Source organism: Haliotis rubra, unplaced genomic scaffold (genome assembly GCF_003918875.1).
Source record: "Haliotis rubra isolate DU_JTF1 unplaced genomic scaffold, ASM391887v1 Scf1085, whole genome shotgun sequence".
Taxonomy (NCBI): Eukaryota; Metazoa; Mollusca; class Gastropoda; order Lepetellida; family Haliotidae; genus Haliotis; species Haliotis rubra.
Genome location: NW_025764987.1, coordinates 5656 through 32355, shown reverse-complemented (window position 1 = coordinate 32355; position 26700 = coordinate 5656). Strand labels below are relative to the sequence as shown.

Genomic DNA, 26700 nt, shown 5'->3' with positions numbered 1-26700 from the left:
TGAGGGTGGCGATCGAATTTCCTTTGCCAGCGATCTTGTCGCCCGGAAACATCTGCTGACTGGCCACCTGGTCCAGTCAACGCGGCTCCCGCCCCAGGTAAGTTTGTGAACTTTGAAACATCACCGTGTTCGTCATGGGATTTCACATCAGGTACGATATATGTTAAAGATCCATTACCCCACCGACTTGTACAAAGAAGTGAAGCGTTTGGTACAACTACAAGTATCAACAGTCCATCACCCTGATGGGCCACAGCGGTTGATCGTAACTTGACTGTCCGTTTAAACATAACCTTGTTACCTCTATCGAGCGTGCTGACGTCAGAGGGATTGTCTCAAACTTGGGCTTTCACTTACTAGCCTGGTTCCCTGGGTATCCTGCGCTGGCGCTTTACTGCTCGCGAGACACTAAATGGTTATTCATTGGCGGATCCGAGTTGGTGTGTGTGTGTGTGTGTGTGTGTGTGTGTGTGTGGGTGGGTGTCGAACCCCTTGAAAATGACTTAAGACCACACTGAAGATTTTATTTGCGTTGGCTTTCAAAATTCATCGATCCGCCCATGTTATTTGAAACGTATTAAAATTGAAAACCCAAGAACGGATTTAGATGTTTTCTTAGCATTTTCCCCAATTTTAGATTAAAGTTTTCGCTAATATAACGAGAATAGTGACATTATTTAAGCAGTTTCGAGACATGAAAGACATACACAAATGAAAGACATAAAGAATGACAAGCACCCCATTTACAGCAACGACATGTGCGATAATATTTCGTGTCAATTCACTGTTGTCACGAAATCGTACACGTATTCCATGGAACTGAACGATTACAATAATTACATATATCGTTACATATATTTTAGAAATTTTGAAGACTCAAATATTATGCCCCGTATCTTCCAGCGTCATACGGTTGATCTGGCGGAAATATTGGAGGATAAAGAATTATCATTATTATTATTTACAGACCACAATAAATAAAAGCGACAAAGATAGAGCGGGTGATTATTGCTGTTGCTGTTGTTAGGGGCCGTTCATAATCGGGGTGTGTGTGTGTGGGTTTGAGGTTTGATGTTGATTTTCATGGAGTTGCATGTACAATGTGAATGCCCCCAAATTTATGTACAAAAGAAATGCCCCCCACCCCACCCTGTATGTCATGTACAAAATCAATGGACTACCCCCTAGAACACCTGTACAAGATTGATGATGACCACTCCCCTACTTCCCCAAAACCAAAGGGTGCCCCTTCCTCCCTTCCCTCCATAATCACGTCTCACTGTAGTTAAAACGCATTGCCTTCGCCGAGATAGCGTGTATTTCCTGTGCTGCTATTTAAAGACCGAGCTAGCGAAACTAAAAATTCAAACCGGTTTCAGAGTGACATCAACAGCGCGACCCAGCTGTCCGCATCTAACGTCAATGTCAACACTGGGTATATGATACTCCGTCACTATGCAAAACCCAAGTGCTTAGGGATTGTTACTCGTGCGCAAGCCTGGGAGGAAACCATTTGGTGGCTGGGAATGATTAGGGTCATGAATAGACTTGCACAAGTCTAAAAGATAATAATTGATAGTTTAATTGATAATTTCTATAAAAAAATATAAATAAGAGACTGGTGTCCTTGTCCTTTGTATGTTGACATGCCTCTTTAAGGATAGAATTACTGTACATGCATGGGCTTAGCCTTCAGTACGGTTATGGCCTGGGGAAACCGAAATCTGGACAAAACCTCCTCAATTTAGGTGTCGCTTTCGCGACTTTGGTTTTCGCTTTACCGGGAATAGGGAATATTGAAATTTCGCTTTCCCGGGCCGCCACCTTCAGTACAGCCTTGGAGCAAGGCTAGGTCATGAGTTGTGGGTCGTAGTAGCAGGGATGATCTAAACTACGTTGTATAGTCTCCCCGGTGGTAGTAACGATATATGCATCTAACGAAGTTTATTGCGGTCCCACCATTTGCTGTCGAATTACATATATCGTGTATTATACGTTTATAACGAATGTGGTACCTGTGAGTTCGTTACAACCGTACTTTACTGTAATGAGGTTATTCGTATTAAATGCATATACCTATGTTTATAAAGTGACGAAATTGAGTCTTTCTATTTCCATAGTTACATTGATGTTTCTGAATTATTTATATCTTTCTGCATACTGAATAATTCAAATATATCATTTGCGATACGTATATTAGGTTGCACCAAAGGCTATATGAATTCATGATATGTAGGGGCGGTGGGGTAGCCTAATGGTTAAAGCATCTGCTCGTCAAGCTGACGACACGGGTTCGAATCCCCACATGGGTACAATGTGTGAAGCCCATTTATGGCGTCCCCCGCCGTGATATTGCTGGAATATTGCTAAAAGCGGCGTAAACCCAACTCACTCACTCACTCATTATATGTGTTGGCACTACTTTGTCCCAGATAGTGGCGGTGGGGTAGCCCAACGGTTACAACGTCCGCTTGTCACGCCGAAGGCCCGTGTTCGATTCCCCATATGGGTACAATGTGTGAAGCCCATTTCTGGTGTCCACCGCCGTGATATTGCTGGAATATTGCTAAAAGCGGCGTAAACCCAACTCACTCACTCGCTCACTCATTATATGTGTTGGCACTACTCTGTCCCAGGGGTAGCCCAACGGTTACAACGTCCGCTTGTCACGCCGAAGACCCGGGTTCGATTCCCCCAATGTGTGAAACCCATTTCTGGTGTCCATCGCCGTGATATTGCTGGAATATTGCTAAAAGCGGCGTAAATATAAACTCACTTACTCACTACCCTGGACTATTGGGGGTATACAGTATCCATCTGAGATACAATGCTTATATTTATAATTGAAACCTCACGCAACTCAATGGGTATTTTGCAACAGTTTGCGGTAGCAAATGTGTAAGAAATGAAAATAGAAATAAAATCTGAATTACGTGGCGAGATTCATATGGCAAATTCAACAAACAGGCATCTCGCAAAGACAGGATACAATTACCGTGATTTGATACCTGATAGACGTGATTTAATACGTCTTGGTCGTGACATGAATACTTGATGGCCGTGATTTGATACGTACGGCAAGCCTTTTCACTTGTATCAAGAAAATTACAGATATCTTCAGTTGTTTTCAAGATATCTTGAATTAGATTAGATATACCTTGAACTATATTGAAGATATCTTGAATACGTTTATAACGAATGTGGTACCTGTGAGTTCGTTACAATCGTACTTTACTGTAATGGGGTTATTCGTATGAAATGCATATACATACAACGTATGTTATATTTGGGATTACACTAATCACACAGCCTGAACAAAAGCATAAAAGAATAAAGAATGTAAACTTTTTGTTCCTAGAAGTAGAAAAGATACACCTTAATCAGGCTTTAGCAGCTCTACACCAAAGTTTGCCTTGTATTTGAAAATCCCTTAGAACAAACCCTTGGTTTATATATCTGAAAAAACATTCGTGATATCACGAAATGAATTAAGGATATGTGGAAGCATGAAGGGGCACAGATCTAGATTGTGTGGTTTATTGTGCGGCTTCAAATAAAGTCAGTTAATTTTAGGTCAGCTGACATAACAATATCATCAAAGTCAAAATACAGAAAAATACCCGGTACCCTAAACGTCGGACAAGCCATTATTCCGCAATCCAAAACCGGAACCCTATGTCGGTGTTCCTGTTCAACTTCGTCACGATATGGCTGCAATATTGCCGATGTGACGTTAAATTTTAACTCACTCACTCACTCCTGTTCAACTGGTTGCGGGTGGTATTGTGCATCGCGAATATATCGAATTTGAATTTGTATTGTTGTATATGTTTATGATATATGCTCTTGTACAACCAGGGTGGTGGGTAGCCAAGTGGTTAAAGCGTTAGCTCGTTACGCCGAAGACCCGGGTTCGATTCCCCATTACGGGTACGATGTGTGAAGCCCATTTCTGGTGTCCCCGCCGTGATATTGCTGGAATATTGCTAAAAGCGGCGTTAAACCATACTTACTCACTCACTCACTCTTGTACCACCAAGGTGTTGTATGAGAATATAGAATTCAATTGAATTAAACCATACTGTAAATTGTCGTTTCTTACATAGTGCAGTCAAATGCATTCTGATCAAGTAAATAGCACAATGCAGAATGGACACGTCATTGGGTACGTTTCTGTATTCGTATTTTGGCTCAGGTACGTTTTTGAATACAGAAACGTACCCGGGGTACACATCTGTAGTACCCGTGCCGACAACGACCCCTTCAGCGGCAGCGGGGAATATAATGTGGTTCAGGGACTGTGAGACAGACTATAACCCGCCTCTACGTCAGGCGAGGGTTTATTGATTCATAGACAGACGCGTGGTAAGATTAGCATGGCATTACCCTGAGACAATTTCAGGCATGTGCATATTCAATTGAAGCCCGATCACATCTGCCTGTGCCCTGACATCTCGCAGAACAAAGGGGCAGGCATACACCCGCCACATCGCCCCTGGGCTCCTTGAACGGCTCAGTCACCAATCGCAAGAATCTCTTGTATTCCCGTGGGGCAGCATGACTTAGTTGACTAGTTCAAGTAGCCCCTTTAAATCAGCGCAACCCTTTGTCACTACGACTTATCATGTGATTCATTCGGATCAGCGGTTGCAGGATTTAGAGCAGGATGCCGTCACGTTAACCAGAGACCATATAATATATGGTCTCTGCGTTAACCCAAACCCTATCCAGTCACGCTGTTGTGATTACGAGCCTGCTGAGAATCGAACCACGTGACTCAGGTTGGGGACGAGAGAGGATACGGGAGCGCGTGGAGTATGTAGCTGGGGAATGTTTTCGGTCCGTGTTTTCGTCTAGGATTTCACCACGCTCGCCAGTGAGAGTCGTCTGCGGCATTATGTATCGTTGAGGTAGGTTGTAGTTGTCGTCTGCAGTAGTTGTCGTCTGCATCAGCTCTGCACCCTACATGCGCAAAAAACGTTTAGTTTCTGAAAATTTACAATTTTGATAAATACAAAGGATTCTATTTATATCGGAAAGGAGGCCTATTGAGGTTGATGATTCAGACATCCTGAAACTTGTTTCTTCAAAGGCTGATTCATTGCAGTAGTGCTCTCCGTAGTCGGAAATGAAGGGCTTCATGGGCCGGGATACAGACTATATACATTGCACGACGCTCTCAAACGTGGTTTGGAAACCATGTAAGCCTGGGGATCTGTATTTAATTTTCCTTGTTGAACGTGCTCGTTGATTCTCCGTCGCTGACTTACCCTTGGGTTAGAACGAACCGGAATTTTACATATTCTTGACATTTTGCCAACTGATTATGCGTGTGTGTGGTGATGCTGCCTCTCTCTTCAATGTGATATTAGACTAACAACTAGTCTCTGAAATGAACACATTTTACAGAAAGTAAGTTCACAGTAAAAACAATATATAATATAATGAAAAGGATCCCTGAGACTTTCTTAATTTTCAGCTGAAGCTTTAGAAATCTAGACGTGCCACATTTTCTAGACTTGCGTGGGCTTTCTTGGATATGTTTGCTTCAGGGTCTGTATGACAGACTAACGTGATATTTATGGAGGCCGAGAGAGGGCGTGGCGTGTTCGCCTTAAGATACGACCGCGATAAGATAACGCGAGACCAGAAGTGAAGACAAGAAAGCGATACGGCCAGAGGAGAAAACGGTATAACAACGTGATACAACGGAGCTAGAAAGCGGTAGAGATGGAGACGATGAAGCCATAGAGCGATAAATCCAGAAAGGACGATATTACCCATAATGTCGTTCATTAAAAGGGGTTAACTGATTTCCATTGGTTCAATTCTGTAATATCCACCGCTGTTTTGCTATTTATACAGAGACAGTACTGATGCCAGGAGTTGGGTTGGGTTGAGTCTAGGGGTGGGTATTGCTGAGAATTTTCATATTGCGATATATTGAGTGAGTGAATTTAGTTTTACGCCGCTTTTAGCAATATTCCAGCAACATCACGGCGGGGGACACCAGAAATGGGTTTCACACACTGTACCTATGTGGGGAATCGAACCCGGGTCTTCGGCGTGACGAGCCAACGCTTTAATACAGGCTACCCCCACCGCCGCTTGCGATATATTGGGATGCCAAAGCATATATTGCGATATGTATTGCAATATATTGTGAGCAGTTGTTTTTTTCACAAAAGACTACTTATAATTGAGTTAATGATTGATTTATAAAGCAAAAACACAACAAAATCACTATGCTTGATTAAGCTTTAATCAAAAATTTTGATCATGACAAAATAAAAATGTAAATAATACATGCATTTGGCACAAATGAAGCAAGGAAAAGAACAATTAACACCAACACAGTGGTTACTAGTTTGAACTTGTTTCTCCACTCTCTAAAAACGCCCTGAGATTTTAGACAGCAGCTGGACCTGGTCAGGCTATATCAGAGATCACTGGTCATTAATGAGTAAATATTGAAACATTCAGATCCAAAACATTGCGAAACACTTAAAATTCAGAACACAACTTCAAACCGAACAACAATCCATGCAGTTAAATATGATTTTCACCACGATCAATCATGAACATCTTCATCAGCATCAGCACCACACCTTACCAAAATCATCATTAATCATCATCATAATCACCATCACCATCACCATTATCATTTTACAACATGATTTCCGGAGTGAAAATCGGAACTATACGAAGGTTTCCGAGTGTTACGAAGTTTTCCGAATGCATGTTAAAATACCGGTTTTCGATTTAGCGTATCGCAATACATATCGTTTTCATGTCTGAACCGGTAAATACCGGTAAACCGGTTTTATTGCGCAGCCCTAGTTGAGTCCCGTCCAGGATTCGAACCCACACTCAACAGAGTCAGGCACCTAATCGCCAGCACACAAAGTCAGCAATCTAACCTACTCAGCCAGCGCAGCTTCCACAAAAAATGGAAGTCGGACAACTGGGGCGGTGGGGTAGCCTAGTGGTTAATGCGTCCGCTTGTTCTGGTGTCCCCGCCGTGATATTGCTAAATGTGTCGTAAAACCATACTCACTCACCCACCCCATTCAGCCACTGCGGCTTCTAAGAAAAGGTGGGGTAGCCTAGTGGTTAAAGCGTTGGGTCGTCACGCCGAAGACCCGGGTTCGAATCCCCACATGGGTACAATGTGTGAAGCCCATTTCTGGTGTCCCCCGCCGTGATGTTGCTGGAATATTGCTAAAAGCGGCGTAAAACCAAACTTAGTCAGTCAGTCAGTCCAAGAAAAGGTAGTGTTGATCACGGACCTCTGTACCCTGCTGATGAGTGTAAATTGGCACGGCTCCCAGGGCCGAAAACCATGACAGGACTCAACCCAAAAATAGTACTTTGAATCTGTACTTTACGAAGAAGGTGTTATCCCAAATATAACATGTGATACATTTGACCACGCCCTGGCATTGTGCATTCATAGTTTAATTTGGTATATGGGTTTGGTATTGAATGTAACCGTCTTGGGAGCCACTGTCTTTGGGGGGGGGTAAATTAGATGTTTGTCTGCCACAAAGTCGCAATGCCGGTCGGGTGAGTCTACATTCATGATTGACCTGTTTGGATACACAGGCCCTTTGTTCCAGCAGGACAATACCGTTATGCAGCAATTCTCTAATGAGTTCTTCTGTTAGCCATGGAGAGAGATATTTTTTTATTATTATTTTTTTTTTAATCTTTTTTTTATTTTTTATTTATTTGGGGTGTTGATTACAATTTAAAGGGCTGCACTATTAACGTGTGCCTATCGGGTCCGTGGGTGAGCATTGGTCATTCTGTATTTTTAATAAAATATTGAGTCATCTTCTATAGCGCACAGTCTCCAAACACCGCGTGATTGCTCGCGGCGCTTTATCAGAATCTGATTATTATTACCCCGGATAAGCCAAGCTGCCTGTCAGAAGGTTATAGGCGCTTAAAAGGTTAAAGTCACATGACTTTTCCAACCGGATACTAATTTTCTGTCTACAGTTTTGTTCTGACTAAACTTCGGCACTTTCCCTTGCAGTTACAATCTCTTTTATGTTGGCTCATTTATATTTCAAATTGACAACAAAATACAACGTTGACGGTTTCAGCCTGATTACACTTGCTTCAATGCAACAGAGATCGATCCAGAGCGAACCGTGCACCGTTAGGTCCCTAATACTATTACACAATTAGTTATCTGTCTGATCTAAATTGATTCATGTCCAGGGTAGAAAGTAGAAAATGCTGGTGACTGCAATTATTTCCTAAATTTTGATAATGATAACTTAGCAGGTTCGTTATAATGTACCGTTAAAACATGGTCGACCTGTGAGTGAGTTTAGTTTTACGCCGTACTCAGCAATATTCCAGCTATATGGCGGCGGTCTGTAAATAATTGAGTCTGGACCTGACAATCCAGTGATCAACAGCATGAGCATCGATCTGCGCAATGGGGAACCGATGACATGTGTCAACCAAGTCAGCGAGTTTGACCACCGATCCCGTTAGTCGCCTCTTACGACAAGCATGTTACTGAAGATCAATATTATAACCCGGATCTTGACAGGTCGAACCCGTGAAGGTCCGGGTTAGAATATTGATCTTCAGTAACACATGCTTGTCGTAAGAGGCGACTAACAGGATCGGGTTGTCATTATATGTTATCGTATCCCAATTGTGTTGTGCGATGCTTATGCTGTTGATCACTGGATTGTCTTGTCCGGGCACGGTTATTTACAGACCGCCGCCATTATAGTTGGAATACTGCTGAGTGCAGCGTAAAGCTAAACTCACTCAGTCATTCACTTAACAGGTTCGATATCATGCATCCTTAAGAGAAGGATCAGTATTCATATCCAAGCGCTTGCTAAGTTACATGTACCATGTACAAGTACATGAACAAGCAGACTCCATGCAAGTTTATCATTTCTCAAATGACAACAAGAATATTTACCAACATAATTATGGTAATTTGCAGTGAAACAATGTTTTACTCTAGGTAGAACACAGGCGATGACCACTAGCCTTGTCATTTTTAATAAACGTGTGTTTTCTGAACTATCTTTCAATACCATATATTTAGATTTAAACAAATTCATTTGGAAAAATATCCTATTATTAAATTTTTAACCTGGTCATCTGGAGTCAATTTCCACGGAGGTGTTTCTGTATAACCTACAGTAAGGGAGATAACCCCGGTTAGACTATCCCACCGATTTTGTGTATGCTACAAGGGACACTGTCATCTTTGTTTTTGTCATATGTGGCATCGTGTTGACAAAGCCGCATGATTACCGCTGGTAAGACTACAAAATGTGTTGTGTGTTACAGAAAATGCCCATGACCCGCCAATGGCTGAGGTCGTGTCAGTTTCTTGAAAAAAGGAGGTGTATATAGATGATACCTCTTCCCGTTTGAACTCACCAGAACAGTTGCGTTGCAATATCAGAATCGCTTTAGGTCAGCTCGAAGCGCTTGCCCACACTTCCGTTACCGTTTGCTCTCCTTATCCTAATGAAAAACATAATAGAAGAGTCTAAGGAAGACGTGGAACAAACTGAGAATATTTGGATATAAGCTTCTTTTGTCTGTTTCCCAGGTGGTCCTGTCAAAACTTTCTTCTTCCGCTGTCAAATTCAAATTTCGGTAAGATTATTTTTTACAGAATGCCGGATACCTTGGGCCATCTTTGAAAGCACGCTAGTTTACTTTTGTTTAGGGTAAGTTTTAGGTTTAGGGTGACGTGACACTAAACAAAATGGCTGGTAGGTATCCGGTATTTTGTAGGGGTGGGGTAGACAAGCGGTTAAAGAGTTCACTCGTCTAGCCGAAGACCTGGGTTCGATTCCCCATGGGTGCAATGTGTGAAGCCTATTTCTGGTGTCCCGTGAAGATCCGTGTTGGAACTGGTTTTCAGCATCCTATCTTGTCGTGAAAGGCGACGGACAATGGGATCGGGTGGTCAGGCTCGTTGACTTTTTGACACATGTCACCGTATTCCAATTATCTAGATCTATGCTCATGCTGTTGATCACTGGATTGTCTGGTCCAATCACTATCACTTACAGACCGCCGCCGTGTCCCCCGCCGTGACATTGCTGGAATATTGCTAAATTCGTCGTAAAGGTTTACTCACTCGGCCGTCATTGTCGTTTGGGACCGAAGCGACTTCAACCAGCAATAAATGCAGCTCTCCTGTGTGAGGTGAATCTTTGTGAAGAAACGTTTGATAGTCTATCTATATACATGTATATGCAAATAGAGAAAATAAAGAGCAATGTATGGAATGCAATAACGTATCTACATTAACCCCAGAATTCGTTTGCTCTTTGCTTTGGAGACGACCTCAATCTTAAACCGGATTAAGTAAGACACTTGCACGTCATTTCGAGACAGAAAAAAAGGGTTTGTCAATCGCGCGAGATCCCGGCAAGGTGTAAGTGGGGCACCAGTCGGTTTCCGTGCTACGGATTTTGTAGATCGATGCTCATGCAGTTGATCACTGGATTGTCTATTCTAGACTCGATTATTAACAGACCGCCGCCATATAGCTGGAATATTGCTGAGTGCGGCGTTAGAAGAAGAAGAAAATAGTTTATTAACGTGTCCCGTGGTATACAAATGACATGTTAAAATCGCATACAATTCACAATAGAATATGTAAACCACCTGGTCCTACGGCATATGAGACACGATAACTACTTAAAATCCTGATGAAAATGTGGAATTTATTAATATAAGACTAAAACATTAAAATATTTATATACATACTGATAATTGTTGTCCAGGACTAAAGGGCGTGTTGTCGTCTAATATGCATTTGTGTTATATTGCGGCAAGAGGCTTCACAAACCAACCGACCTGCTGTCATCAGAGCCTGCGATACAGTAACCTTGACGTGGAACTAGGGGTGGGTATTGCAGAGAATATTCATATAGCGATATATTGCGATGCGAAAGCATATATTGCGATATGCATTGCAATATATTGCATGAAGTATTTTTAAACAAAAAACTACTTATAATCGAGTTACTGCTTGATTTATAGAGCAAAAACACAACAAAATCACTATGCTTGATTAAGCTTTAATAACAAATTTTAATCATGATAAAATAAAAATGTGAATAATATTTGGCACAAATGAAACAAGGAAATATCGGAAGATTTCCGAGTGTTACGAACTTTTCCGAATGCATGTCAAAATACCGGTTTTCGATCAGCGTATCGCAATACGTATCGTTTTCATGTCTGAACCGGTAAATACCGGTAAACCGGTTATATTGCGCAGCCCTACGTGGAACCCATGCATGTTACTGTCGTAGCTATGGAATTATGCAACACATTACGTAAAGTGCACCGACATGCTTGGGACCACCTGTTTTTATTTCAAACTAAGTGCTTTTGTTTACAATGACAAGTCCGATGGTGCGTAAAGCCAACACCTGCAGTTGAGTTAGAGGAGCAGAACTGTCTATCGCGGCTTATAAGGTGTGCAGAGCCGTGTTTGTTGGCTCTCGTTTACAAAAACTGCTCCAGAACGCTCGACGTATTGTCTCGTTAGGAATAGCTGGCGTCATCTCTAAAGTGAAAGTAGGAACAATAGGATGTCAAAAACAAAAAGACAAATTATCAAGGATATATCTGATATTATCCCAGGGGCGGGGCAGGGCAGGGCAGGGCAGGGCAGGGCAGGGCAGTGCACACTATCAGCAGCACGTGGTTACATCAAAAAGATTTATCTTTTTTTAAATACGAAATTGGGTGCTACGATTCTGGTGCATATAACTGTTGAACTGACAACGAAATGGCATATATACGAAATTACACCCATGGCATGTGTCATAGCGTCTAATTCAGGACAGCCATCGTCCAAATATTTTTAAAGACCAAAAACTATGTAGCCAAGCCATGTGAGACTTAATTGTATTTATGTATATGACGCTAATCTGCATACTTAATCCTTATCACTACCGAAGTGTACATTGTCTTGTCAGCCACCCTGTACCACTGTCACTTCTTTTAATAACTATTTAAAACATTTATAGCCTTAATTGGTCATCCCCCTTGGTCGTGCCTGCCATCACCTCAAATGGTCCAAGGAACTGCTATTGTTTCTCTGTCTGTCCATTATTGAGTCTTCGCCTGTCCATTGTTGTCAAAAACTGTATATATGCTCACATCTATATTGTCAACCAGTCGGGTGTAGTGGCGACCGCGAGCAGGATAATGTCGCTGTAGGAAACGCCCTGGGGTTGAGCTGGAACTCTGCTCACCTCGTTCATGTATACTTGTTTATCAGGTACTGTATAATCAACTAAAGAAGTCTGAACTCAACGTATTTCTTCGTCTTCGTCAAGGTATTATTGTCCGAGCTAATTCCCCTATCGACGCATATACGAGTTTGATCACTGGATTGTCTCGTCCAGACTCAATTATTTACAGACCGCCACCATGTAGCTGAAATATTGCTGAGTGCGGCGTAAAACTAAACTCACTCATATACGAGTTGACACATGTACAACATCGGCATTAGGCGAAAAGCCCTTAATACTATTCTTATCATAATTGAATAGCATCTATTTCATTACTTTCAGGCAGAATCACAAGTTGACACCGTTTAGGCAGTAACTCAATCTAGAAAGGCGAGGACCCAAGAAAAGGCACCACTCGCCCCTGTCCCTAACCTCCAAGAAGACTCGTCCCCCTATCGATCCTTGTTATGTGCGAAAATACGACAAACCAATCAGAACGCGCGTAATGGTTGCGGTGCTTTGATAAAAATAATCCCGACTACTTAAATCGTTTATGGCATTATGTTATTGTTTAAATAATCATGAAAAATATCGTCTGTTGAAAGTACTAAGAACGTATCTAACAGAATTGTGCTGTCTAATGTGAAGCTTTCGATAAGAATCATGCGATTGAGGGTGAGAGATTCACGGACATGCGTGTGTTGACATAACGGCTCTCACTGGTCCACCTGAGTGTATTTCTGACGATCTTGCGGGCTTGTTGTAATGATTGTACGTGCGCTTCCAAGAGTTTGGGGAAATGTAATTTTATATCGCTACGAGTTTCAAAACAATAATATTATATCTGTTTGTAACTAATCAACTTTAATCTTACATTGGGCATATATTTCACATCAAATTCTGGGAATATTTTAGTCTGAAATTCATTCATATATTTTTCAGTTCAGTTAAAATTCCACTTGGGATATCACAGCAAGGTTACACGAAAGTTCAGTTGGTGAAATATTTTAAAGTCATTTTTTGAGTTTCTGCTTCGGGTTTTAATGTAGCTGTTTTTTTTATAAATTTTATTTGCACATTCAATGAAACAAATCCCATTTGTGATTATTAAACCCTTTTCAGAAATAAAATTGGTGAGAAATATAAAGTGAACATCTGCTAATAATTACGTCTGAAAATGTCATTAACGAATTTGTTTTTCTCCTTCTTTTAGTTGTATCAAGAAGGAGGTCTAATTCTTTAAAATAATTAAAACAAAAACAAAAAAACAACAACAAACACAACAGCAATACAATATGAGTACTTCGGTGATATTAAGTACCATTGGAATCAAACAGGAATAGAGTTATCGTTCTTGTTTAAAGTAGTTCTGATGTTCATACGCGTTGGCGATCTATAGTCTGCTTTTAATACTCGTGTTGTCCTTAATTTGAAATCAAGTTTTAGAGAGAGATGCTAGTTTTATTTCTTGACACCGTGATATTCTAGTTGGTTTTACTCGTCCTTCGTTGACAGGTGGTTTTATAATTTACATGTATTTATGGTGATTTTAAAACTTTTTCGAACCCCTATGACATGTGCACAAATGTGAGGCCCATTTCTTGTGTCCCCGCCGTGATATTGCTGAAATATTAAGCTAAAAGCGGCGTAAAACTTAACTCACTCACCACCAATTGTATATATTCTGCATTGCGTTTTCTGTAGGATGCCTGACGTTCGGATGCACTTATGATAATCAGACAAACCTGGCGACGCTGTTTGAAGATCTTAGTCGGATTCCTTCTTTTCATCGTGTGTCAGGTTCTCTGTTGTAAGTATCATCATCACATGTTGCTGGTCTCCTGGAGGGCCAGGGTAATGATTCCCACATGGGCCAAATGTGCAGCTCCACTTCTGGCGCCGTGATGTTGCTGAGTATTGCTAAAAGCAGCGTATTACATTTCACTCACCACTCACTCACTCACCTGATCCTAGTGGTTAAAGCGTTCGCTCGTCACGCTGAACACCTGGGTCTGATTCCCCAACATGGGTACAATATGTGAAGCCCATTTCTGGTGTTCTCCGCCGTGATTTGCTGGAATAGTGCTAAAAGCGGCGTAAAACTAAACTCACTCACTCACTGAAGATCAATATTCTAACTCCTGACCGTCACGGGTCGACTGCTGACGTCGACCGTTATGACCTAATTTTCTCCCACTGGTTTATTGGTTTAAGAGAGGAACGGTGGATTCAGTTAGACGCTGTTCGTTGTACTACATGCCAAGTTGATCACTGGATTATGTCTTTGTCCGGGCACGGTTATACAGACCGCCGCCATTATAGCTGGAATACCGCTGAGTGCAGCGTAAAGCTAAACTCAATTTCAGTCATTCACTTAACAGGTTCGACATCATGCATCCTGCTAGGGATCAGTATTCATATCCAAGCGTTTGTTGGGTTATTACGTACCATGTACAAGTACATGAACAACAGACTCCATGCAAGTTTATCATTTCTCAAATGACAACAAGAATATTTACCAACATAATTATGGTACTTTGCAGTGAAACAATGTTTCTTTACTTTAGGTGGAACACAGGCGATGACCACTAGCCTTGTCATTTTAATAAACGTGTGTTTTCTGAACTATCTTTCAATACCATATATTTAGATTTTAAAACAAATTCATTTGAAAAAATATCCCATTATTAAATTTTTAACCTGGTCATCTGGAGTCAATTTCCACGGAGGTGTTTCTGGGCGAACCTACAGTAAGGGGAGATAACCCCGGTTAGACTATCCCACCCGATTTTGTGTATGCTACTAAGGACACTGTCATCTTTGTTTTTGTCATATGTGGCATCGTATGACAAGCCGCATGATTACCGCTGGTAAGACTACAAAAATGTGTTGTGTTACAGAAAATGCCCATGACCCGCCAATGGCTTAGGTCGTGCTCAGTTTCTTGGAAAAAGGAGGTGTATATAGATGATACCCTTCCCGTTTGAACTCACCAGAACAGTTGCGCTTTGCAATATCAGAATCGCTTTAGGTCAGCTCGAAGCGCTTGCCCACACTTCCGTTACCGTTTGCTCTCCTTATCCTAATGAAAAACATAATAGAAGAGTCTAAGGAAGACGTGAAACAAACCGAGAATATTTGATATAAGCTTCTTTTGTCTGTTTCCCCCAGGTGGTCCTGTCAAAACTTTCTTCTTCCGCCGTCAAATTCAAATTTCGGTAAGATTATTTTTACAGAATGCCGGATACCTTGGGCCATCTTTGAAAGCACGGTAGTTTACTTTTTGTTTAGGTAAGTTTTAGGTTTAGGGTGACGTGACACTAAACAAAATGGCTGGTAGGTATCCGGTATTTGTAGGGTGGGGTATGACAAGCGGTTAAAGAGTTCACTCTGTCTAGCCGAAGACCTGTCTGATTCCCCATGGGTGCAATGTGAAGCCCATTTCTGGTGTCCCGTGAAGATCCGTGCAAGAACTGGTTTTCAGCATCCTATCTTGTGAAAGGCGACGGACAATGGGATCGGTGGTCAGGCTCGTTGACTTTTTGACACATGTCACCGTATTCCAATTATCTAGATCTATGCTCATGCTGTTGATCACTGGATTGTCTGGTCCAATCACTATCACTTTTACAGACCGCCGCCGTGTCCCCCGCCGTGACATTGCTGGAATATTGCTAAATTCCGTCGTAAAGCTTTACTTCACTCGGCCGTCATTGTCGTTTGGGACCGAAGCGACTTCAACCAGCAATAAATGCAGCTCTCCCTGTGTGGAGTGAATCTTTGTGAAGAAACGTTTGATAGTCTATCTATATACATGTATATGCAAATAGGAGAAAATAAAGAGCAATGTATGGAATGCAATAACGTAATCTTACATTAACCCCAGAATTCGTTTGCTCTTTGCTTTGGAGACGACCTCAATCTTAAACTTCGATTAAGTAAGACACTTTTGCACGTCATTTCGAGACAGAAAAAAAGGTTTGTCAATCGCGCGAGATCCCGCGCAAGGTGTAAGTGGCACCAGTCGGTTTCCGTGCTACGGATTTTGTAGATCGATGCTCATGCAGTTGATCACTGGATTGTCTATTCTAGACTCGATTATTTACAGACCGCCGCCATATAGCTGGAATATTGCTGGAGTGCGGCGTTAGAAGAAGAAGAAAAATAGTTTATTAACGTGTCCCGTGGTATACAAATCATGTTAAAATCGCATACAATTCACAATAGAATATGTATACCACCTGGTCCTACGGCATATGAGACACGATAACTACTAAAATCCTGATGAAAATGTGGAATTTATTAATATAAGACTAAAACATTAAAATATTTATATACATACTGATAATTGTTGTCCAGGACTAAAGGGCGTGTTGTCGTCTAATATGCATTTGTGTTATATTGCGGCAAAGAGGCTTCACAAAACCAACCGACCTGCTGTCATCAGAGCCTGCGATACAGTAACCTTGACGGGAACAGGGTGGGTATTGCAGAGAATATTCATATAGCGATATATTGCGATGCGAAAAGATATATTGGTGATATGCATTGCAATATATTGCATGAAGTATTTTTGATTTATAGAGCGAAAACACAACAAAATCACTATGCTTGATTAAGCTTTAATAACAAATTTTAATCATGATAAAATAAAATGTGAATAATATTTGGCACAAATGAAACAAGGAAATATCGGAAGATTTCCGAGTGTTACGAACTTTTCCGAATGCATGTCAAAATACCGGTTTTCGATCAGCGTATCGCAATACGTATCGTTTTCATGTCTGAACCGGTAAATACCGGTAAACCGGTTATATTGCGCAGCCCTACGTGGAAACCATGCATGTTACTGTCGTAGCTATGGGAATTATGCAACACATTACGTAAAGTGCACCGACATGCTTGGGACCACCTGTTTTATTTCAAACTAAGTGCTTTTGTTTACAATGACAAGTCCGATGGTGCGTAAAGCCAACACCTGCAGTTGAGTTAGAGGAGCAGAACTGTCTATCGCGGCTTATAAGGTGTGCAGAGCCGTGTTTGTTGGCTCTCGTTTACAAAAACTGCTCCAGAACGCTCGACGTATTGTCTCGTTAGGAATAGCTGGCGTCATCTCTAAAGTGAAAGTAGGAACAATAGGATGTCAAAAACAAAAAGACAAATTATCAAGGATATATCTGATATTATCCCAGGGGCGGGGCAGGGCAGGGCAGGGCAGGGCAGGGCAGGGCAGGGCAGGGCAGGGCAGGGCAGGGCAGGGCAGGGCAGGGCAGGGCAGGGCAGTGCACACTATCAGCAGCACGTGGTTACATCAAAAAGATTTTTTTTTTTTTAAATACGAAATTGGGTGCTACGATTCTGGTGCATATAACTGTTGAACTGACAACGAAATGGCATATATACGAAATTACACCCATGGCATGTGTCATAGCGTCTAATTCAGGACAGCCATCGTCCAAATATTTTTAAAGACCAAAAACTATGTAGCCAAGCCATGTGAGACTTAATTGTATTTATGTATATGACGCTAATCTGCATACTTAATCCTTATCACTACCGAAGTGTACATTGTCTTGTCAGCCACTGTCACTTCTTTTTTAATTACTATTTAAAACATTTATAGCCTTAATTGGTCATCCCCCTTGGTCGTGCCTGCCATCGCCTCAAATGGTCCAAGGAACTGCTATTGTTTCTCTGTCTGTCCATTATTGAGTCTTCGCCTGTCCATTGTTGTCAAAAACTGTATATATGCTCACATCTATATTGTCAACCAGTCGGGTGTAGGGGCGACCGCGAGCAGGATAATGTCGCTGTAGGAAACGCCCTGGGGTTGAGCTGGAACTCTGCTCACCTCGTTCATGTATACTTGTTTATCAGGTACTGTATAATCAACTAAAGAAGTCTGAACTCAACGTATTTCTTCGTCTTCGTCAAGGTATTATTGTCCGAAGCTAATTCCCCTATCGACGCATATACGAGTTTGATCACTGGATTGTCTCGTCCAGACTCAATTATTTACAGACCGCCACCATGTAGCTGAAATATTGCTGAGTGCGGCGTAAAACTAAACTCACTCATATACGAGTTGACACATGTACAACATCGGCATTAGGCGAAAAGCCCTTAATACTATTCTTATCATAATTGAATAGCATCTATTTCATTACTTTCTGGCAGAATCACAAGTTGACACCGTTTAGGGCAGTAACTCAATCTAGAAAGGCGAGGACCCAAGAAAAGGCTACACGTTGTACCAGTATGGGGAACCGAACTCGGGTCTTGGGAGTGAAGAGCAAACGCTTTAACCGCTAGGGTTCTCTCACAGCTCTTTAAAACACATTATATGTCTCCCCCTTCTGCCCAGCCAAAGCCTTTGATGGAGCAAATCTAGATTTCCTCAGGTTCCGCCTCACTGGGACTCCTTTTCAAATTAAACCTGATTATTTGTTACTATCAACGTTATATATATTCAGAGACTGAGTGTTAGTCTGCGGCACTTAGTGCAGCACTGCTAAAAATGTACGTGCTCTAAACTGCAGTTCTTGCAAAAAACCAGACCAGACAATAGTTAAACTGTGTTCGTATTGAGAGAACCTGTTTCGGCGGCATGACATTGTTCCGTGATTTGACATATTTTGTCGCTATATGGAAAGTGGTTATTGATTGAGTGTATTATTCCCCAGAACGGTTCACAGTCTCTATCTCCACTCTGCACATTGGTGAGCTCGGGAATTAGGACTTTGGCTTCATCCGTTGTCATGGAGACGACATTGGCTATGCTTACACAACGAATGAATTAATCGGTTTGATTCTCCGAATGAATCTGTTTGTATTGAAATAGGATTCGTTTCTGGAGGATTGCCAAGTGAACAGATGAATCGATGTGTATTGGTATATGGCGGTAGAGTTTTCCATTGCCACTACGTCACACCAATGGCAATATTTCGACAAATGCGTCTCAAAATAAAATTTGGTTGCCAAGAGTTTTGTCCACCGCCGCAACGCGGAACAAAGGGACTTCAGTAGCGTCCGTACTTCATTCGTCACCACTCGCACCTTTCCGTAACCTCCAAGAAGACTCGTCCCCTATTGATGCTTGTTATGTGCGAAAATACGACAAACCAATCAGAACGCGCGTAATGGTTGCGGTGCTTTGATAAAAATAATCCCGACTACTTAAATCCTTTGTGGCATTATGTTATTGCTTAAAAATAATAAAAATATGTTTCGTCATATTGAAAGTACTAAAAGCATAGCTAACAGAATTGTGCTGTCTTATGTGAACTTTTGATAAGAATCATGGGATTGACGGTGAAAGATTCAAATACACGAACGTGCGTTTGTTGACATAACGGCTCTCACTGGTCCAACTGAGTGTATTTCTGACGATCCTGTGGGCTTGTTGTGGTAATTGTACGTGCTCTTCCAACAGTTGTAGAGAATGTAATTATAAATCGCTACGAGTTTCAAAACAATAATATTATATCTGTATGAAACTAATCAACTTTAATCTTTAACATTGGCATATATTTCACATCTCTGTGAATATTTTAGTCTAACTTTATTTTGCAATTGGTCATTCATATATCTTTCAGCGAATTCATTTTAAATTCCACTTGGGGTAAGACAGCAAGGTTACACGTATGTTCAGTTTGAGAAATATTTTAAAGTCATATTTGAGTTTCTGCTTCGGGATTTAATAAAGCTGTGTACTTTTATAAATCTTATTTGCATATATAATAAAACAAATCCCATTTGTGATTATTAAACCCTTTTCAGAAATATAATTGGAAATATAAGGTGAACATCTGGTAATAATTACGTCAGAATATGTCTTTAACAAATATGTTTTCTCCTTCTTTTAGTTGTATCAAGGAGGTTTAATTCTTTACAAACAAAACCAGCAATACAATGTATGAGTACTTCGGTGATATTAACTACCATTGGAATGAAACAGGAATAGAGTTATTGTTCCTGTTTAAAGTAGTTCTGATGTTCATACGCCAATATGAAATCCTTCCAGAGGGGCACGAGGCGCTATTTGGCTTGTCCCGGAATAACACGAGTTGGTCACGAATGTAATAATCTCTATATATACCACATTGTGTTCCTTAGTCTTTCTCATCCAACCATCGCCAGCGGCTGAAGGGATGGTATAAATCCAACTAGGGTCCATGCAAGTAGCAAAGGCACTGTAAGTCCCCATGGTCCCTTATATAGTGATCTACCTTCAATTGTTGGCGATCTATAGCCCGTTTTTTTAATACTGTGTTGTCCTAATTTGAAATCAAGTTTTAGAGAGAGATGCTAGTTTTATTTCTTGACACTGTGATATTCTAGTTGGTTTTACTGTCCTTCGTTGACAGGTTTTTATAATTTACATGTATTTATGGTGATTTTAAAACTTTTTCGAACCCCATGACATGGGCACAATGTGTGAGGCCCATTTCTTGTGTCCCCGCCGTGATATTGCTGAAATATTGCTAAAAGCGGCGTAAAACTTAACTCACTCACTCACTAATTGTATATTCTGTATTGTGTTTTCTGTAGGATGTCGACGTTCGGATGCACTATGATAATCAGACAAACCTGGCGACGCTGTTTGAAGATCTTAGTCGGATTCCTTCTTTTCATCGTGTGTGTCAGGTTCTCTGTTGTAAGTATCATCATCACATGTTGCTGGTCTCTCGGAGGGCCAGGGTACGATTCCCACATGGGTACAATATGTGAAGCCCATTTCTGGCGCCGTGATGTTGCTGGAGTATTGCTAAAAGCAGCGTATTACTTCACTCACTCACTCACTCACTCACCTGATCCTAGTGGTTAAAGCGTTCGCTCGTCACGCTGAACACCTGGGTTCGATTCCCAACATGGGTACAATATGTGAAGCCCATTTCTGGTGTTCCCCGCCGTGATTTTGCTGGAATAGTGCTAAAAGCGGCGTAAAACTAAACTCACTCACTCACTGAAGATCAATATTCTAACCCGGACCGTCACGGGTCGACCGCTAATGTCGACCGTTATGACCCACTTTCTCCCACTGGTTTATTGGTTTAAGAGAGGAACGGTGGATTCAGTTAGACGCTGTTCGTTGTACTACGTACACCCGTACTCTCGTTCACTTGTGGGGCGGTTGGGTAGCCTAGTGGTTATGCATTAATGCGTTCGCTCGTCACGCCGAAAACAAAGGTTCGATGCCCCACAGGGGAAAAGTCAATTTCTGGTGTTCCCCGCTGTAAACATGATGGAATATTGCTAAACGCGGCGTAGAACTAAACTCACTCGCTCACTCTTTAGGAACAGAGAACAAAGATCTGATTTTCATGTTAACGACGCTGAGTAACAAAGGAATAGAAATTACAGCTAATGACATTATACAATTATAGACTCTTGTAGAGGTCGATATCGGTTTTTATGGACCTGAGTAAAACAATATCGACCGAGCTTGCGAGGTCGATATTGTTTTTCTCAGGTCCATAAAAACCGATATCGACCTCTACAAGAGTCTATAATTGTTTTATTATATAATGAAAGAGAAACGGGTTTTAACATAAACTTTTAATGCACACACTGTGCCATCTATCCGAGTGATCTGATTGGCTGAAAAGCGGGGGAAGCCCCTTCGTACGGGATTCCTTGTCTAATTTTAGTAACCCAAGTCAATATCGTAATTTATCAGAAAACTCAAGTCAGTATCGTGTTTTGTAGTCAATCATGTGACGGTCTTTTGACCAATCGTGGTACAGGAAAAATGCTACCTATATAATAAAAAACGATATCTGGATATACAGTAAAAATGAATCGGGTAGATTTTTGCATGATTTATTTCCATCGATTAATTCATTATCATTCTCATTACAGCAACCACCATGCATACTTGGCTTCATCCCACTCCGGACGTTTCCGCTATTTGACGGAGATGTACGAGTACCACCCGATGTCACGGTGGTCACCGCCTACCTCAACCTCGGCCGTTTCAACAAGGGGGACCGAGGAACCGTGTTCGGTCCCACGTTGTATCTGGAGTGGGCCACTGTGTACGAGCATCTAAGGAACCCTCTGGTTGTGTACACCGACTCGGACCAGTTTGTCCGTCTGTTCACGGACATGCGACAACACTTGATGAACATTACAAAAATCATCAAAATTGAGAAAAAACAATTATGGGCGTTTGACCATTTGGACAAAGTCCGTAACATATACTCTGACCCGAAGTATCCAAAATACCAACCCAATACAGTGGTTCCAGAATATCCATGTGTTCAAAATGCAAAATACTCGTGTGTTGAGAAAGCTATAGAGAGTGACTTCTTCCATACCAAATATTACATGTGGGTTGATGTTGGTTACTTCCGGTTAATCACAAGCAGAAAAAGGGACTTCCGGTTGACACTTCCACGGAACTTTGACGAGAAGAAAATAGCTCTCAATCAAGTCAATCTAGACTATTCAATGGAGGAACGGCCAGAAGATATTTTTAAAATATATGTACGTGTGGGTTGGAGGGGGTCTTTCTGTCGCTGAGAAAGGCGTGTTTCGCCAGTTCATTAAGGATTACAGAAAGGCCGTGGAGCATTATTTGGACCTGAATCTGAGCAACTCGGACCAGCAAGTTCTGTTTGCAATGTCAACAAAGGCGGAACGTGCTAAACTGAAACTGACAGTACAGATCAACCCTACGTCTGGGACGTCTGGGGCAGCTGCTGGTACTACCTCGGCTACCAGTGCTACAGGGAGGTTTGACGACATCATTGTGTAGGACACTTCCATGCATCACACACACCTATGCCTGATATCCATGCTCCTGTCAACCAAGAATTTTCCCCGATGTATCCAACGCCCTTGTGTATCGATCACCTTGATGTATCGAACACCCGGTTGTATCGATCACCTTGATGTATCGAACACCCTGGTGTATCGAACACGTGTACGTCAGTTCAGTGTTGACCCTATCACAAAGTGTATAAACCAGGGGTTTACACAGCAAAGTGCTTGTTCAATTCTACTTATCAGGAAGTGAAGGCCACCGTACAGGGCTTTAAACATGTACAAAATCTACAAAGTTGTATTCTGCTGTTCTGGTCCAGGAGAATACTTCATCTCTCATAAATGATCTTATAAAGACAGACTTGATGATCAAATGACATTTGATACTCGTGTTCCTCCATAGTGTGTTTCGTGTTCCATCTGGTGTATTTACCTTCATGTGCCTTGCGATTTACACACAAGATACAATCGTTCATATCAACCGACGTTAATGTCATAAACAATCTACCACCGTTAATCCAGAAACACTTTTATCTGACCGATACCTGTTGGGAAGGTATAACACCTGCATAGCTCAATGCTCTTTAATACCTCGTTTAACCAGATGCTTTTCTGCTCTGTGTGATTTCATTGGGAAATGTATCATCCGGGTTAACGGGGGTTCGCTGTCTTGCTGCCCCTGCTGGCATGCTCTGGGTCAGCAAGCTGGCTATTGTACCCGTGAAGATCCGGGTTAGAATTGTTCTTAAGTAACCATGCTTGTCGTAAGAGGCGACTAACGGGATCGGGTGGTCAGGCTTGCTGACTTGGTTGACACGTCATCATATCCCAATGGCGTAGATCGTTGCTGTTGATCACTGGATTGTCTGGTTCAGACTCGATTATTTACAGACCGCCGCCATATAGCTGGAACAAAGCTGAATGCGGCTGAGTAAACCTAAACTCACTCACTCACTCAAACTGTCCATTGGATAAGGACGAGCGTAATTGTATATGCCCAAATACATAATTATTGGTCATTTTTCTGCGCAAGGGAGGTAATTTGTTACCGGCTGAATCCATTTTTGTGCGGTTCTTCAGTGCAATATAAGCAGTATTTGGCTCGTATTTTCCAGAAGATTCCAAGCCAGCATGCATTCAGTCAAGAATAACTGATGACATTAATTACTGAATATTTGCAATAATTATGATTGTATTAACAATGTGGATTAACAGAATCATTGATCTTTTATCATATTTCAAACCGCTTGTGTGGAATAGATGTATCAATCATTTTTCTTTAGTGTCATACAAACAAAGTTGCAAAGCTGCGAGGTCTATAAAGACCTGGTTAATTTGATGCAAGTCATTTTTGCCCAAATTGGACAAAATATACTCATGGCAACGAATAAGGGAACACCACTTCACAGCGGAAGTGAAAATTCAATCTTTCTTGAAAATTTCAGCTTTGATTTAATTCCAATTTTAACAAAATTAATCCGTATGGACTACTATCATTGAGATTTTAGCTTGTCCGCAGCACAAGTTATTAGTTTTGGACTAGCTGGATATCGTCAACTTAAATGGCTGATGTTCAGTTCCCACCAGATATTATGTCAGTGTGGTCGCGCGAGAATTTACGAGAACTATCGTACCAGCTGTTAATTTTTTCATGAAACAATGCCATACGAAGTGCAATTATATTATCAGCAGTATGAATCGAGAGGTTTTGGCTGAAATTGACCAACGCCGCTCGACCGTTGTCCACTTCGCAATGTTTATTGAGATTAAAGCTTGTTCGTCTATGGGGATCCATGTGACCTTTGAAATTTTGTTGGAACTAGTACTGAGGTCAAAGGGCAACGTCACCAGATTAGACACAGTTTTGCAGTCGTATCACTTAGCTAAGGAAATATTCTCTATTGGACGAGGCCCAGCTTTTAGGGAAGGGTTTAATCATGAAATGCATATAGGTGAGACTGCATGTGACATTCATGCATCTTTAAATACCACGCAACAATCGTTAGAGGGTTTGAGTAAGGGTTTACGCCAAGTTTTAAGCAATATTACGGCGAGGGACACCTGAAATGGGCTTCACGCATTGTAGCTATTTGGGGATTCGAAACTTGGTCATCGGCGTGAAAAGCGAACGCTTTAACTATTAGTCTACACAGCGCCCACATAACCGTTAGAGGGGCGGTGGGGTGGCCTAGTGGTGAAAGCGTTCGCTTGTCACGCTGAAAACCCGGGTTCGATTCCCCACATGGTTTCATTGTGTGAAGCCCATTTCTGTTGTTCCCCGCCGTGATATTGCTGGAATATTGCTAAAAGAGGCGTAAAACTAAACTCACTCACTCACTCATAACCGTTAGCGGAATACCTTGCTAGGGTATCATGACACCAGTCAAGAGAAGTCACGTCGCTACATACCATTGTGGCAAGTGTGGCAGCCTAGTGGATAAAGCGTTCGCTCATCACGCTGAAAACCCGGGTTCGATTCCCGACATGAATACAAACTGATTGAATATTGCGATGCGCGGCGTAAACCTATGTTCACTGTAAGTGCCATTATCTTGAACGCGAGACGACATACTAAACTCGTGGGGCGATGGGTCAGCCAAGCGATTAAAGCGTTCGCTCATCACCTTTTTTAAAAGTCATATACGTACTGTAGCATGGGGCCCATGAAAATTGTTTCGTCGAAGGCAGAGGCGTGTTATTTTTATTTATTTATTTATTTATTTATTTATTTATTTATTTATTTATTTACGAAAGAATTTGGAAACACTGCGTCAGTTGGTACTTGCTACAGAAGCATCGGCTATTGTCCTGGGAGGGATGGGAACCTTTAGATGAATAGCATGGTCATAAAATGCTCCAAATAAATGTTTGTTCAACTTTTATGTTTAGTTTTTAATGTCTGTTTTTTAAGTGAAAGATAACCATGTCAACAAATAGGCTCGTGTTCACTGAACATGAAGTTACCTCATTTGTGATAATACCTAAACGTGAAAAGAGTTGACGTCAAACGCCATGACAGTTGATAATAGACTTTGATGGCACACAGTGAAAAAAATACAAACTACTGTCTCTTGGAGACAGCTTTGGGAAAATATCCAATGTAGGTACACCAACTCAAAATGGATGCTTCCATACGAGCTGTTTTATATGCAATATCAGTTTTTGTTTGTTTTGTTTATTTTTCAAAAGCCGAAGGTTTCGTGTTCATAATGAAAATAGTATTACAATTGGGCGTTGTGTTGGTTGTTTGTTGATTTAACAGGAACGGACTGAATTCTGAAGATACACCTCTCCCATTGTTCGTGACCCTTTCAGACCGCCTCCGTGGTTAGTGGTTAGAGCGTCCGCCCGGAGAGCGGTAGGTCGCGGGTTCGATCCCCGACCGCGTCATACCAAAAGACGTTAAAATATGGTACTTGTTGGTCCCTGCCTGACGCCCGGCATTAATGGGTACAAGGACTGGTCGGCTCGGAGTCAGTATGATGTGTCTGAGTTGGGTATTCGTGCTTCACTGCGGCATGCCCAATTTCACCTCACCTCACCTCGTGACCCCTTCGTGTTATTCCTCACGACAAGAACTTCTTGGAGGTTACGGAAAGGGTTGGTTGGTTGGTTGGTTGTTTAACACCGCACTCAGCAATATTCCAGCTATATGGCGGCGGTCTGTAAATAATCCAGT

The 26700-nt window shown here is 41.6% G+C and overlaps 1 protein-coding gene across 2 annotated transcripts; it reads left to right on the top strand.

The window, feature by feature from the left end:
* Positions 1–23400, top strand: LOC124282060. Of its 2 annotated transcripts, none has more exons than XM_046718039.1 (3): positions 1–97; positions 20805–20910; positions 22116–23400. In XM_046718039.1, the coding sequence occupies exons 2-3, from the start codon at positions 20806–20808 to the stop codon at positions 22776–22778; spliced, it is 768 nt and encodes a 255-aa protein (XP_046573995.1). In that variant the 5' UTR covers positions 1–97; position 20805; the 3' UTR covers positions 22779–23400. The 2 variants fall into 2 exon arrangements, with proteins under 2 accessions (XP_046573995.1, XP_046573988.1); XM_046718032.1 differs by lacking the exon at positions 1–97 and adding an exon at positions 4775–4910.
* The last annotated feature ends 3300 nt before the right edge of the window (positions 23401–26700 follow it).